The 15,711-nt window shown below is 41.7% G+C and overlaps 1 protein-coding gene across 5 annotated transcripts in view; it reads left to right on the plus strand.

Moving 5' to 3' along the window:
• The window catches only part of SLC12A8 (solute carrier family 12 member 8), a 29,447-nt gene extending 20,661 nt beyond the window's left edge, over positions 1 to 8,786 (plus strand). For all 5 annotated transcript variants that reach the window (XM_078869443.1, XM_078869455.1, XM_078869448.1 and 2 more), the window contains 6 exons: positions 175 to 321; positions 783 to 1,491; positions 1,692 to 1,789; positions 3,150 to 3,267; positions 4,067 to 4,127; positions 7,766 to 8,786. In XM_078869443.1, coding sequence (XP_078725569.1) covers positions 175 to 321; positions 783 to 1,491; positions 1,692 to 1,789; positions 3,150 to 3,267; positions 4,067 to 4,127; positions 7,766 to 7,931 — 1,299 coding nt within the window. In that variant the 3' untranslated portion in view covers positions 7,932 to 8,786. The remainder of the gene's footprint in view (positions 1 to 174; positions 322 to 782; positions 1,492 to 1,691; positions 1,790 to 3,149; positions 3,268 to 4,066; positions 4,128 to 7,765) is intronic.
• The last annotated feature ends 6,925 nt before the right edge of the window (positions 8,787 to 15,711 follow it).

Genomic DNA, 15,711 nt, shown 5'->3' on the forward strand with positions numbered 1-15,711 from the left:
GCTACCTCTGGATTGCAAGTCCAGTGTGCCAAACATTACACCACTGCAGCATGTTACGTGAAGTATAATGATCTGCCTCAACAAATCGGAATATTTGGTATTTTTAACCAAATAATAACCCAGTAGCTTCTGTGGACTATAATGTATGTTATACGCTGGGGTTCAATGTGTTAGGTGTCTCTGGTGGGATTCCTCTTCCTGGTGGGGCTGTATATCTCCTCGCTGGCTTCCTGCATGACGGGGCTTTACGGAGCGCCACGCATCCTGCAGTGCATCGCCCAGGAGCGGGTTATACCCATCATCGAAGTCCTCGGCCGAGGGGTGCGTCTGACACTTCACCTAATAAACACGTGTTTCTCTGAGCTAAAACACCTGCAGCATCCCAAAACTAAATTTTATTTGCTATCATCAACCGTGACCAATCCATTTCTGGATGAAGCCCCCCCCCCCCCCCCCCAAGCTATTGCGATTTCTTACCATCTTGTGATACAACAACATGTCTAGCACCTGCACATGAGCAGTGGACATCCTCTCGGGCATGTTCCCTTCATTGACTGGTAGTCCATCATTCGTGTTGACCACCGGTCATCATCCATTCGAGTGACGTGTCCTCCCCAAGCCCACTTGTCCAAACAGTCAATATGATGCCTGTAACTTACATATTTTCTTTAATCCATGTTCTTCTTACTCTCAGTTAAGCTCCAAGCATGCCTCTTTGTGGAATTGTCTTTAATTTCCAAGTAATGTTATTAAATACAATCTTTCATATGCCCTCTCCACAGCATGGCCCAAACAAGACACCTGTTTATGCTATCGGTGTGGTGGGCGTCATTACCACAGCCTTCATTTTCGTAGGCCAAGTCAACATCCTTGCGCCCATCGTCACCATCAACTTTCTGCTCACCTACGCCACCATCGACTACTCTTACTTCGCGCTCGCCATGAGCTACGATGAGCAGCAGGAGCGAAGGCTGAGGCTGGCCTCTGGTGGCGTGAAGATGCAGCCCAAGCCGCAGGTTGCAGGTGGCATCAGGTCTGGACAGCCAAACGCAAGCGGCTACCAGCCTCTGATCGACAGCAACGGCGATGGCAACGGCGCAAACAGGGCTGCGGGCCAGGGTTCACTGCAGGAGTTCACCAAGGACATGGACCTTTTGTTTCCTAAGGAGTCCTCGGGCAGTTCTAAGGCTGACGCCAACAGTGGTCAGCAGCAGGCGCCCAAAAGAGGTCGATCTCGTAAGGCGGCCAAGGAGACGTTACAGGACAGCTTCATGCTGGACCTGGAAGGACAGATGTTTAAGACAAATGATCCCGAGAAGAGAAAATATGTTGATCCAATGAATGACGTTTCAGCCGAGAGTGACGAGCAGACGATCCACCAAGATCCCCTTCAAGACCTAGCCTCTTCGTCGGATTCTTCCCAGCAGGAAGCACAAAGTAAACCTAAGTGGCAACTCAAGAGAGGCTCATCAGAAAGTGACTCAAAGAAAGGTGATGAATTCTAATTTAATATTATCTTAACGAATGTGAAATACGAGTGTGTCTTGTTTGCTCAATGTATTATCAAATATGCTGACACAATATTTTACAAACTGTCATGGTTTATCCTTTTTGCTTTTGTCTTGCGATTCTTATTTTCCCAGTCATAATTATGCACGGTCACTAAAAATATCACCTGTGTTTTTTAACAGATATTGCAGAATCACGAAACCCATGGGAGGCAGAAATCAGCCAAATGTCAAACAAATTCTACGCAAAACTGTGCAATCGCTGGGTTTCTTTGCTTGGGGTATGTTTTATTCTGCATCAAATGTACTGAAATGCCGTTGCAGTCCACTGTGCCCTTTCAAATATAAAATACCGATATAATTGTGTCAAAACACATCCACATGGAAAGAACACTTTATGGGCGGACAGTTGTATATAAACAACTCCCATGCAGAAATATCAAACTTGCCTGAATATGATCTGAAAGAGAACAATGACTCCTTTATGTCATTCTTTATTGCTGTCAAACATACTCAAATTTAAGTGTGCAATTGGCACGTAGGTGCCCTTATGTTTTCACATTTATTAAGAGCAGGAAAATCCGATTATTGAAATTATTACACTGCCAATTATCGAATGGATTACTTGAAAAATCAGATTACGTAAAAGTTTGGAAAAAATGCATCTCTGTCGCCACACGTGCCGCTGGACGGGAGGTGATGGGCGAGGCGTATTGATATCATCGTCGTCATCAGCCGCGTCACACTTGCAGGGGGTTACCTGCCCACGGGAAGTGGGACGTCGAGGCATCTGCCATGTTTAGAAGGGCCTGAGTAATCGTCCATAAAAGTAGTCGACTACAATGTTTTGCTGACTAATAATAATTTAAACTTCTGAACAGCATTGACTCACTCTCACAGAGAGAAAGCGACTCAGGCGCGAGGAGGAACTACAGACAAGTAGGCAGTGAGCCGGTGCCAACAATCGGCCAAGCTCTGCAGTCCTCTAGATATTCATTTGTTATCAGCCAATTAATGATTGTTTACTTCAACTAATTGTCCAAGCTGTAATATTTATCAATATATGTATCGTATACAGCACCCTTCATTTAAAATACATAAATTGGATATTTGGAGTAACAAGTTGTTTTGATTAGAAGCTGCTTTGCAAGTGAGGCGATTGTAAACCACAGAAGACAATGTGACAATCATCCATGTTATTATGTATCTACTGTTCACACACACTTGCTTGTACATTTGAATTGATATTAATGCAGTGAATACAATTTGAGAAACAGTATACAGGATATGGTGGAGTCATTATCCAGCAACTTTTTGGATTTCCCTTAACGGTAGCATTGTCAAATCAAATTTTACAAATCGAACAACTTTTTGGGACGAGGTCATGCTGCCGATTTAGGAGCGACTTCAGGCTTATATTAAAACATCCTGTATCAGTTTACTCCGTTAAATCATGGATAACTTGCCTTGCAAACATTTTTAAAACGTTGTCTTACGACATCTCACGACTTTTTGAGGTTCGTTTGGTAACTTTCCAATTTAAGGACTTGGCAACCACCGCTGGCTATGGCGGGCGAATAATCATGGTCCGTACTGTCATGTGATGCCTCAGTGAAAACGGTGCGGTGCGTGTGCCCCCAGATGCTCGTCTGTCTCGTGGTCATGATGGTCATCCAGTGGATCTATGCGCTCGTCAACCTCGTGGTGGCGCTGCTGCTGCTCATTTATATCGGCCAGTCGAGCCCAGGGTTGCCTCCAGGTGAGCGAGGCGTAGAGCAACAACAACTCCTGAGCCATTCAAGTCATCATCACCATCGTCGTATTTGTCGCACACATTATACCGCGCCTGTACATCTCGAGACACCAGAACAAATGGATGTTAGAGAGAACCCCTCAACAATGAAGTGATTGCAGGCCAAACATTATGTTCCTAATAATACGCTATAGACAAATACAGTTAATAGCCCTCGTTGAAAGCGGCAGATCCATGACTCAAAAGTGCCGCGTTGAGCGAAAAACACGGAATGTAACGATAAGTTTGGCAGGATGCGACGTACGCACACGCAGTACGACGGCGGGACAAATAACGTTACTGGATCATTCCGCTCATCCCCGCAGTCGTTCGTCATCGAGTGCTCAGAAACCGCATAAGAAATTGGCGCATTCCGTGTTATCACGATGCCCGTTCCGCATTATAACGGTGCGTGTTCCACATTGTGCGTTGTGAACTCACATTAAGCTAGGACTTACTGTATGCACAACGAGAATAAACAGAATGTCATGAGGATTTGTATTTGATAAACTTTTTTTTATTACTGTTTGATCTGCAGAAGAGCTATTGCCAAAAATGTCAGTTAATTGTGTTTACATTATTAGACAGAGATAATAATTATGATTGTGGTGGGATTATTTTATTTGTGCTTGTGCACCAATGTCAATCAACTCAGTCCCTTATTGTTTTGCTTGATATAAATGTATGATGCGTGTAGTTTAGAAAAATGACAGAACCTAGTAAAATTGCACTTTATTTGCCGTAAAACTGCACTCTTTATTTGCAGGTATTGCAACGGACTTCAACTTTTTCACTTGGTTAAAGTCCTTGTTCCTGAGAATGTGCAGGTAAATAAATGCTCAAATTACCAATTGTATCAATGTCAAGAGTAAGCGATAAAATATCCACTGCTGGATGAAGAGCCTGCCCAGGTTGTTGCCATCTCTTACGGTTCCGTAATGCCACAAACCATCTTCTGCACATGAGAAGATTTCATTCAAAATCTTATTTCCTTGGTGGTCTACCACTGCTTTGGCTGCCATTCCAAAAATGCTTACATAATTTCCGTGTTTCATTGATATAAGTGTAAGTTTTGTTTCAATTCGGGCCAATGTCACTTTTTACTTTTAGAAGTGGGGAAAGACAAACATTTTACACCTCTCACCTTCATTGTAATGTAATCGTATTTCAGAAATAATGTCCAAAACTCAATTATCTATCGACAAAGCACAACCAAAAAGAGGGGCAATAAATTTTTGGTGCAATTGAGAATATAATGTAATCCATTATTTATGCAAGTTCTATTCTGTCAGCCAATTAAAGTGTTTCTCAGTTCTATATTTCAAGTTTTTGTGACTGCAAGGATTCATACTCTTTGATTTTTCGGTAAAGTAACGTAGGTAAAAAATTAAAATAAATTAAATCACGACGTTTCGGAGGCAACACAAGCTTCCGTCTTCAGCCTTCACAGTAATTTTGCTGTGACGGTTCCATCTGAAGACGGAAGCTTGTGTTGCCTCCGAAACGTCGTGATTTAATTTATTTAAATTCTTTACCTACGTAACTTTACCTAAAAAACCAAAGAGTACGTTTCTCAGTTATTTACTCCTCCCATACCTGCTTCAGTACTATGAATAGAAGTGCGAGGACAGCTAATGTGACGTAAACATCTAATTTTACACTACCTGAAATCAGATTATATAATCAGTTGTAAACTGATGACGCCAATGTCTGATTCAAATAACACGTCACTGCCGTATTTGCCTATCTAGCACGATATGCAGTCAAATTCCTTTATTGACAGGCTCATTTGGCTCAGGAACGCGAAGCCTTGTTCTTACATGAACAAACCTTCCCACAATGCATTGTGCCAGCAACATTTTCGAACGTTACTTTTTATACGAGTTTATTTAGTCATATTTTATATTATTGAAGGGTGTGTCTGGTACTTGATAGCTATTAATATGCCTATTTAAAACCTCGTGAGAATTTTATTGTTTTATTTTTATTATTTCCCTTCTACGTGACTTTACTGGAAGAACCAAGAATATGATCCTTAACTCTGTCTCGTATTCACATACATTGTGGCTCTTGATTTAGTGTTTTTGTTCCTAAATTCGAAAAAAATGGCTCTTGTTATTTTGGTTGCGACCCATTGCCTGAAACGCTGTTAATGAAATGTATATTTTTTCTTTTAAGGCAGTGGTGTTGATGAGCATACGTTTGTTTAATTGTGCTTGTGCACTACTGCCAACGCAGCAGCATCATCACATAATTTGTCTAGCAAGGTTTAGGTGCGCTGAGGCTTTTCTATTCAGGTATTCCTTTTTAGCAGCGCTTTTTGTCTTGACCGTTTATATGCAAATTAAGGCAGTGTGACAATTCCATTTATATGGCTCTGCTGCGGTAAGGTAACGCATTAATACATCACGTTACTATTTTAATAACGGTTGTGATTGATAGTCCTATGGAGCATGCGTGCTTACCCATAATTATTTTTGTCTAGCGCTTAATAACGTTCACTCGACCTTGTAAGTGCTTCTGTTTTCTATGTATTGATGTTTGCTAGGGATTGTGCATACGTTCTCGCTGCCAAATGCTTATGCGCTAGTGCTCACAAATCGTGATAATTATGGTGCTATTCTTCATATTAACAATAATTACTCTATATTCTTACTATTTTGCTTACTATTACAGCAATCCCTCACCAACCACAGGTATTATGTTCCTGGAAAAGGCCGTGTTAGGCAAATCTGCGGTTGGTAATGTACAGGGCCTATGGGAAATAGGGGGTTAGGGGAACCACAGCCACGGTCAGAACAGAATCGTCATAGCTTAACTAAGTCACCTGTTTATTCACTAAACACCGAATAAAATACTGTACATTACACAATTACATACTAAAACATTAATTTAACTTTCCATACTTTTTTATATTGAGGGTAGATGCCAGTAATTACGACAATGATGATGACAATGAGATAATGGGGTGGTTAGAAAGGGGAAGGGGCTCAGCCCACAACAAACAGAAGCTAAGTGTGCAGTTGCAATGCGACGCGGTCCATACCCTGTGAGAATCACAACAGACAGACGACCAGCTGATGAGCTGCGACGTGTGCTTACCTGTGCATGCATAACATTAGCAAACAGCATTTGGTAAATTTGTATAGAGATAATAAACCATGTGTACATGAATTCCGCGGTTGGCAAGTTCGTGATTGGCGACGGATTGCTGTACAGGACAAAGCACAGAGCTGGACTCATGCCGACCAATGCTTCCTACAATGCTGAAATCACATATTGTGCTTACCAGTGTTTACACTTGAGTGCTACAACTTCATAGTTCGGTGAACTAGGGTACCTACCCATTTAGGATAAATTGAAGGGATGATGGCCGAAGGATGAGACCGTTGATGTAATGGCAGCCAAAGCAGAGGGGCATGCTCGAGAGGCTGACCGCCCCAGATGTATGGCACAATCAGAGCAGCTCATGGTGTGGAAGAGAGAAGTTGTGGCATTAATAATTAAAACCTGTGACTGTTGAGAAAACCCATCGCAACAAAAAAAAGTTTCTGCAGGCTGGAAAAACGAATATCAAATATGACTCATCAATGCAGTACAGGCTGAAATTCTCACTTATGCCAAGTCTATCACTTGGAATTGGTGACTGAGCATTGGTGATGAAACTGTACTGATCAGCCCTAATGAGCCCTGAGGACGAAACCGGTCTACAGCTCACTCTTTTTCGATTTAAAGCTTTCGTGACTGCAGGGATTCATCTTCTTGGTTCTTTCGGTAAAGTCACATAGAAGGGAAATAATAAAATAAAATAATAAAAATAAAACATAATAAAATATAATTCTCACGACGTTTCGGCCACACCGCAAGCAGCCGCCCTCTTGCGTTGTGGCCGAAACGTCGTGAGAATTGTATTTTATTATGTTTTATTATTTTATTATTTCCCTTCTACGCGACTTAACCGAAAGAACCAAGAAGAGTTCACTCTTTGTCAATCTGCTGCCTGTTGGTTGTTCACATTTGCACAATGTATTAATGGTGACTTAGGACAAGATAACCACAATGAATGTCTTCAGGAACTGTTGTATGTCGCATCATGGATGAGGCTGAGAGCTTTTGCACATGCAGTGCACGTTTTCGGGTGTTGTTGAAACTGGTTGTGGCTTCTTGGGACTGTGAAATGGCTATAGTGTGGGAAGGCCTTCATCTAGCAGTGGATAGAACATAGCTGACGAAAATAATTACCATTGTAACCGATCACTTTACACGCAACAATTGTTTGCTATGCTTGACTGTGATATATTTAGATAGAAATTTAAACATTTAACTCTACAGTGAATTAGTTTGGGATGGAGCCACATATCTTGCTGCGTCTCCCAATAGGTGACCTAAACCCCGAGTCAAATTAAACTGAAAGTTCCATGTGCCCATTGCTGATGAACACCGGTTGTTGTGCCACTCATTTCAGGAGAGGACCAGCACCGAAGGAGCAGTTTGTCGTGACTCCATCCCTCCTGCCGATGGGCCTCTCAACCACGCAGCTCACGCAGGAGAATGCGGATTTTGCCTCGCGTGACCGTTTCCACCAGTCATCCGTTGTGCAACCTGCAGAATTCAACCACAAGCAAGATTAGAAAAGCTGGTTGATAAGATTTTACAATGGAGTTTATTATATATTTTACCTACGATAAGTCGTCCGTGACTCCTACCATTGTCACAGTTTTTTAGAAGTTTCTGTGCTCAATGTGATTAGGAGAGCTAATAAATGGCAATCTGGTATGTGTATTTTTAACCAATGTAGCCTAATTCGTGTACACTCAAAGCTGAAGAGGTACATGTTGAACAAAATAAAGATAAAACAAATTAGAATAGGTTTTACCCTTTTTGGCAATAAAACAGGTGTCAAGATGTTCAAACACAAAAAGATATATTTTGAAAGGAATCAAGTCTGTATTAACCACACATACTACGAGTGCTTGATTCTCTTTTATCGTTTAATTACACGTTCTTGTGATAACCACACGTACTTGTGGTGGTACGCATGGTTAATAGACTTGATTATCACGAGTGTCAGACCAAAGAACGGCAAAAGGCGAAGAGTACAAAGACAATGCACATATCAGACCATTCATAGCTGGGGCTGAGCAGCTATATCATGGGGCCTTTTTTGCCAGAACATCTTAACACCTGTTGTATTACCAGAAAGGGTAAAACCTATTCTTATTTTTCATACTTTGATACTGGCAGAAAAGGGCCCCAAAATAAAGGCTGCTGAAAAAAATACTGTATTATTGACATGTTTACAAATGAAAGAGTGAATTCTTTTAAACAAAATGAAATATTCACTTGACCAGTGTTTTTCCTTGTGATGCTTTGATTTTTCTTATCATTTATTGGTGTAGCTGATGTGATTTTTACGACACGCAAAACACAGTGCAAAAGTAAAATGTGAAAAGTTGAAATATCATGGTGAAAACTCATGACGTTTTCAAGACTCACACAAAAAACGATCGCATCCCTGTGCAAGTGAGATGGTTTTGCTGGGCCTTGTGAACAAGACGGGTCTGGTAGGAAGACTGACTCCAAGGCAGAGCCTCATTGCACCATTGAGGCATCTCAATGGTGCAATGAGGCATCTGGCACGCAGGACATGCGAGATGCCAACAGTTGAGTAGTCTGGGCACACAACGACATTGGCTTGGTGTAAATATACCCAGTTGTAAGTGGATGTAAATAGGTGAATGCATAATCTGGAAACGCAATTGTTTACGTGATGCAGCAAAGTAAATGCAAAGCTATATTATAAATTATTTTTACCAAGTTTGAGCCCTATGGGGTGGAAATTATCCAAGGAGATCTTGAAGATCAAATCAATGGTATGTACACTTACAATGTATGATTCATTTATATGAATTTGAGTGTGTTACAACACAAGCATCGTGGTCATGTCATGCAAAGAATAAAGGGCCACATTCTCGACTTGTAGAAAAGACTGAAACATGTTTTCACGCAAAAATATAACGAGAATGAAACCTCGTCAAGGTGAAAATCTAACCTATATAGTCCTCAGCTTCCACAATGACAGAATCACCTGATGAGATAAGTTATGGACTTTTATTAATCCACTGGATGAGGGCCTCTCCATGTCGTGTTGGTTTGGAGGGGTTGTTTGCCATTTCCTGCGGTTGAAAACTGAAATCAGGTTGAGAGGTTTATTGAACAGTGACCTAACGACTATGTGACCACAAATCGCGGGATATTAGCATTACATTATCAGCAAATATATGTAATTTCAACACAAAGTGGGGCTCTGTGGAGGCAAAAAAGGTGGGTCCTAGCTGGGCTCTAAAGCCTGGCATAGAGACGGGCACAGAGAAAGATATGGAGAAAAACTGAAATACAGCAAGGGACGGTGAGAAAAAGACTAGGAGACCGACATAGGCAGATGCAAGTGACAAACAAAATGCTATGGGCCTAAAGCAGTGGGGTCTCTACTTAAAATCCAATCTGACACCACTTGATTCCAGAAGAAATCTACATTGGATCATGTTCATCCATAACATCCTTATTGGAAAATATGCGCTATACTTAGCAAGTTATATTACCCTATTGTCAAACCCAAGAAACCTAAGATGTCCATCTAAATGCCTTTCAGCTATCCCAAGAACAAGATTTTGGAATAGGTGACAAAGCCGTTGCCTTTACAGCACCAATGTCTTGGAACAAGCTTGTTTCCTCCCTTAACATCGTAAATATTCCTTTCAAAAATATCCTGAAGCAGAAGATTAGTGTTGGATACAATCACATTTGCAAATGTGATTTGTAACTTTGATCCTGACCTTTGTATCAATAGTTCAATGTTTATGTGCAATTTTATTGAGGTACTGTGTGTTGTCTTTGTGTTGTCTGGGACTGTTTTTGTTGTTTTGCTGCCTTTCCCAAGTTCGGCTTTAATAATGTGATACATTTATTATTTTATTTACATACTTTAGTGACTTTCTTACTTTCTCTCTACTTTGCACTATCGTTTTTTGTATTCTTTGTTGTAACTTGCTGCCAACCCACCCCTACTGGACATCTGTGGAAAAGAGCTTCATAGCCAACAAAATGCTGGAAGAAACCCCACACATCTGAGGGGAAACACTCAGAGCTCCGCATAGACAGGTTTGCAAACCCATTTTTTTACCGCAACCTTCAGGCCACCTCACAGTCCAGCCGGATTGGGAGTTTACAAATGTGCATGATTCACCAACCCTTGCCTTCAAAGAAGCTACATTTTAGAAGTGTTTGCATCTCTTTGTCTAGTGTGTGATAAATTACGACAATAAAGATAAGAAATTACCCCATGGCCAGTGGGTAAAGTCCAGCATTATTTGTTGAGGTTTTCAGTCAGAAACAAACTAACCATGTTTTAACAAGCTTTTCTATAGTGATCGTTACGATGGCATTCTGGATGCAGTACAGAATGCCATATTCCAGTGACAGGGCTCATACTCTTCATAGGACTACCACTTTCATTTAGATGCTATGGCTGACCTCAAAAATGCCAAAGACAGTGACCAAGGAGGATGCACAATCACGCCAGTTCTCTGACCTAACACAATCAGTGGAGCTGATTGAGGGAGCCAATTTTAAACGAGGGTCGCAGTCGATTACACGTGGACTCTTTAACTGCCTGTGTCTTCTTGGACTGCAAGTGCAACAACCTGCCACAATCAGTGCACCTAGCAGCAATGAGGAACCTTTATTTTGGTGTCATATTATAAGCTACCAGGTATTATATTGTTGCAATTCACTACTTTACAGGACATCTGGCATAAGAAAAAAACATTAGCAAGCTGCAGCGTGTAAAAAAGTCTCTGGCACGTGTGACGGGTACTGCAAGATCCAACCATATCCGTCCAGTGCTCACAGAGTTGCATTGGCTTCCAGTTGCCGAATACATTATAATACCGCACTCATTACATGTGTAGTCACCTGTTCTTGCGCCAGTTGTAGGCACTCCTATAACTATCCGTATGGTCACATATACTTGACTTCTCCCCGCTCTTATCTATTCTGCACCTCACTTATCCAGCACACAGCAACTTTGCACTCAGCGACTCCGCACACAGCAACTTCGTACTCAGTGACTGCATCTCCACCGCTGCTCTCACCTACGCTCCCTCAGACCCGCTCACCCGTCTGTCCTGGGCGGGGGGTTCAGCCAACACCCGCCTGGTGACGGCGTGAGGGTTGAGGTCCCGTTGACGGCTGGAGCGGCAGCGGCGAGATGTCTTCACTCTTGGTTCCCGGGCAACAACCACCTCCGCTTACGCACACTCCCCTTATGTTTTCCCTCATTCCGAGTCCTCACGTGCTACCCCTCAAGCTCCCGCCAGGCCGGCGCCTGTTGCCCCATTAATCCCTTATCATCACCCCCCATTTCCCGTCTCTTCGACGGCAACCTCCGGTCACAGCGTACCCACCTGTTCGACCTCTGTTGCACCCTCTTCTCCCCTTAATTACTGGCGGTTTGTCGGTGCAAACCTCATGTTGCAACACGCACACCTGCTTGTCCTCAGTTGCACCTGCTTAAATGTGCACACCGCGTATTTCTCTCCTTTACACATGCAAAGTGTTTGCCACAAATAAACCACAATACCATGCAGATCTTGTCAAGGAGCATCACCATCACACAAACTCCAGTCATCCCCGCAGTGGCTTTTGGATAGCCATCGAACAAAAACAGTCACTGCATTGCGTGCTTTCAGATGCGCTTCTGCGGCCGTCTGGAATGCTATTCTTTCCGATATTAGGAAGCCACTGGAGCTATCCACTTATATAGATTGAAAACTAATTTCTTGAGAACTGGTGTTTAGTTTGTTGTCTTTCTCCTGCACCTCCGATTAGCATAGTTAGCTACATACGGTACAAAATAAGTTCAACATACATATATAAAGTATTTTAAAAATCTCAGGTCCAAAGAGCTATGCGGAAGAGGCAGATCAGATTGTAATTATATTCATGGAATTCAAGTGAGATTTGTTTTGCTCATATTTATCTTAAGCTTGACTTAGCAGCCTTCTTTGTGCATTCCTTTTTCTATGACGATGTTGTCAGAAAATCTGAGATGGATATTATTTCCGTTTATTTTCATGAATTTATGTCCCAAATTGATCTTTAACATGATATATTCTAAAATTCATGTGCATAGCCTTGCTGAGCGGGTATCGCCTTGGCCAATTCCTTGTTTTGTATTTTCTTGATATTTTCACACAATCTCTTAAGAGTTGCAGTTAGTTATTTGTTGATGATTTGTGAGAGCTTCGATGACTGCATCTGTTCCCACTGATACCAGCATGGTTCGGCATTCTAAAACATGAAGGTTTCTGTCACATTGATTCATTCTGAATATTAAACATGAGAATAGCAGAATTATACAACGTTTATTGATAAGAGGCCGTGAGCATATTCCAGCTTGCGCAACTTTCCAACAAAGTTCATTAAAATGAATGAACAAACAATTTTTACAGAACTTTACAAGGAAGGTGTCAAAAAAGGTGTCAGTTTTGTTGCCAGATAAAAGGGTAAAAAACTATTATCATATTTTGCTACTGGCAAATGAGGTTCCAATGGTGTAAATGCTTTCCCCGAGCTCTCATACTCTGATGGTGCATTGTCTTTGAGTTGTGTGCCATTTGGCATCATCTGGTCCAACACCATGTGAGACTAGGCTCTAAGAAAAGCTGTCTCAGGTGTGGACCAATCAATTTCAAAGACAGTGCATACATTATCAGAGTTGTGTTTTTTGTTTGCATTCTGACCGCAGGTATTGTGGTCAATACAAACATGACTCCTTGTAAAAAAAAAAAGGTGTCGGTTTTGTTGCCAGATAAAAGGGTAAAACACCAATTATCGACTTATTCAATTACAAGTAACATTCACAATAAGGCAAGTTGCAGGCTTCGTTGTTAATTCGGCCTCGTATTTATCATACCAATTTAACAGCATTATCAAGGCATTTACAGCATTATAACGGTCATTCTAACATTATACAAGCATTCCCAGTATTAGAAGAACATAAACGAACTCACAGACAATGCGTCTTAAAGTCCCACAATGTACAGTTACAGCCGTCTTCACTGGGACGCGATTTGTGCCACCATTTTGAACTGTGTAATGGCAGACGCCAGCCTCGTGGCTGAAAGGCTGTCAAATCGTAACTTCCTGGTCACGTGACCAAACTCAACCTCAAAACAGGAAATTCCTGTATACACACACCCCCACATCTGCCGTGAGGCAAAACACCTGCCGTGAGGCAGAACAGAGAAACAGGCTGCTGAAACAAATCCTTATATTGTGAGAGATTAACATGTCAATGTAAACGAACCAACGCAACTGTGGCTGTGCTAGTGAGACATCCAGCTCGTTAGAAAACGAGGGAAAACAAACGACACCACATCGAGGGCAGGATAGAGAGACACACCCACGCACAGAGAGAGACACTGTTGCGTTCTTTGTACTAGTTTTGCCATTTGATAACGTTGAGAATGATTAAACAGGGACTGAAACTACATATCCAGTACTTGCATATGTTAGTTACAGACCGATAGTCACCACTGTGGAGGGGTTTTTTTATTGCAGGAAGGATGCACAATATGCAAATATCGTGTATAATGAACGCAGCTGTTGACTCACATTCACAAGTCGTTCTTCATCAGGAAGATGAAGAAAGACTTGTGAAGGGTCCCAAGGTTAATGGTATTTGTCAAAGTGATGTCGTAATATGACTGAAACAGCAACATAGAAGTCAGATATTTTGTGGTCTCAGCATTCTTCACATTTATGGCTTAATAGCCTCCGGGTTAAAGTGCTTCCTACACAACCATTTTGTCAAGATTCATAGCCCAATAGCCTAATGAAAAGAAATCAAGCCAATGTCAAGCTGTCTTCGTGCATAAATACACTCACCACACGCAGCACTCATCTCCATTGGGAGTGATGAGCCAGAAGTCGAAGTTTAACGTTCCCACGGCAAAGCCCAAATCTCTTACAGAGGCAAACTCTACAGCATAATTGCCATCACTCAGGTCTCTCTCGCAAAAAAGGCATTCAACCTCAATGGACTCGCAATCGGCTCATTGTCCATCCACTGCTGGATGAAAGCCTCCCTACACTGTCTCGGTCATGTGGATTGCTTGGCGATACTTCACCAAGCTGATCAGTGCAGGTTGGTGAAGGGAGTGCTGTGCAGGACCAGTTGCCTTACGTTATGCACCTTATATACCCTATGTTTTAAAACAAATATTAATGTATATATTCACACTCTTTGATTCTTTCGGTAAAGTCGCGTAGTTAGAAATTTAATTAAATAAAAACAATTGCAGGAATCTATACTCTTTTGTTCTTTCGGTAAAGTCACGTGGTTAGAAATTAAATAAAATTAAAACTATTTATTGTACAGTATTTCTAACTAAGTGACTTTACCGAAAGAACCAATGAGTATGGATTCCTGCAGTCACGAAAGCTACAAATCAAGATTAATGTATATATTAGCAATGTAATAACTCAATTGTATCTTGCTCTGAAACTGCCACTTGTAAAAAAAACGTCTAAATTAACTCGCACTCACATGTTCTTTGGCACCGCACATAGCCAACCGTTCTAATCGGAAGTGCAGGGAAGGACAACGAACCTGTCAATCCATACGGTTTACCCGTATTCTTGTACAGGGAAAGTTTCTTCCTTATGATGGAACTTTGTACAAAGCACGTTGAGATTTATTAGGGCACGGGGTGACCAATAAGGTCTGAATTGATCTGTAAAGATGTAGGCACTGATAAGGGGTTGACAGGTATGCAAATTGAACATCAACATTACCGCCAGGGAGCCCACGGGTATGATTTTTCGATGGCGTCTGCCATCTGGAGGTCTCCTCCATTCGTGTTAGAACCGGCCATCACACCTGCCGTGCACAAACTGGAGGGCTGAACGCGTACACTGTTCAGCATGGTCCTATAAAACTTTTTGTAAGTAAGGCTTATTTAAAGAATGAAAATGCAAAGGGGCAACTAATGTGGGGTCACACGACATCTGGACCACCCTTCACACAGAGTTACAATGGTTTCCTGTCCGGTCTAAGCATTTACTTTATCCAGTGAGGCGAAGAGGCGAGTTATATGCAAGTTGTGAGCACATCTCACTGGCATTTGTAGAACGAATCTGACAAAACATATCCTCAGTGACCCAGGCTAGCTGTTAAGCCAAGTTAAATTATTTACTTATTAACGCTGTTAATTTCTAGACAAGTATTCACATGTTTAGGAGCAGTAAAATAGTTATCCAGTGAACAAGTATGAAAAGATACCACCCATTTTTTAAAATCTCAGTTCACATGTTGTGCAATAAAATGTCATGGGTATTTTCACGTCA

This window comes from Lampetra fluviatilis, chromosome 2 (assembly GCF_964198595.1).
Source record: "Lampetra fluviatilis chromosome 2, kcLamFluv1.1, whole genome shotgun sequence".
Classification (NCBI taxonomy): domain Eukaryota; kingdom Metazoa; phylum Chordata; class Hyperoartia; order Petromyzontiformes; family Petromyzontidae; genus Lampetra; species Lampetra fluviatilis.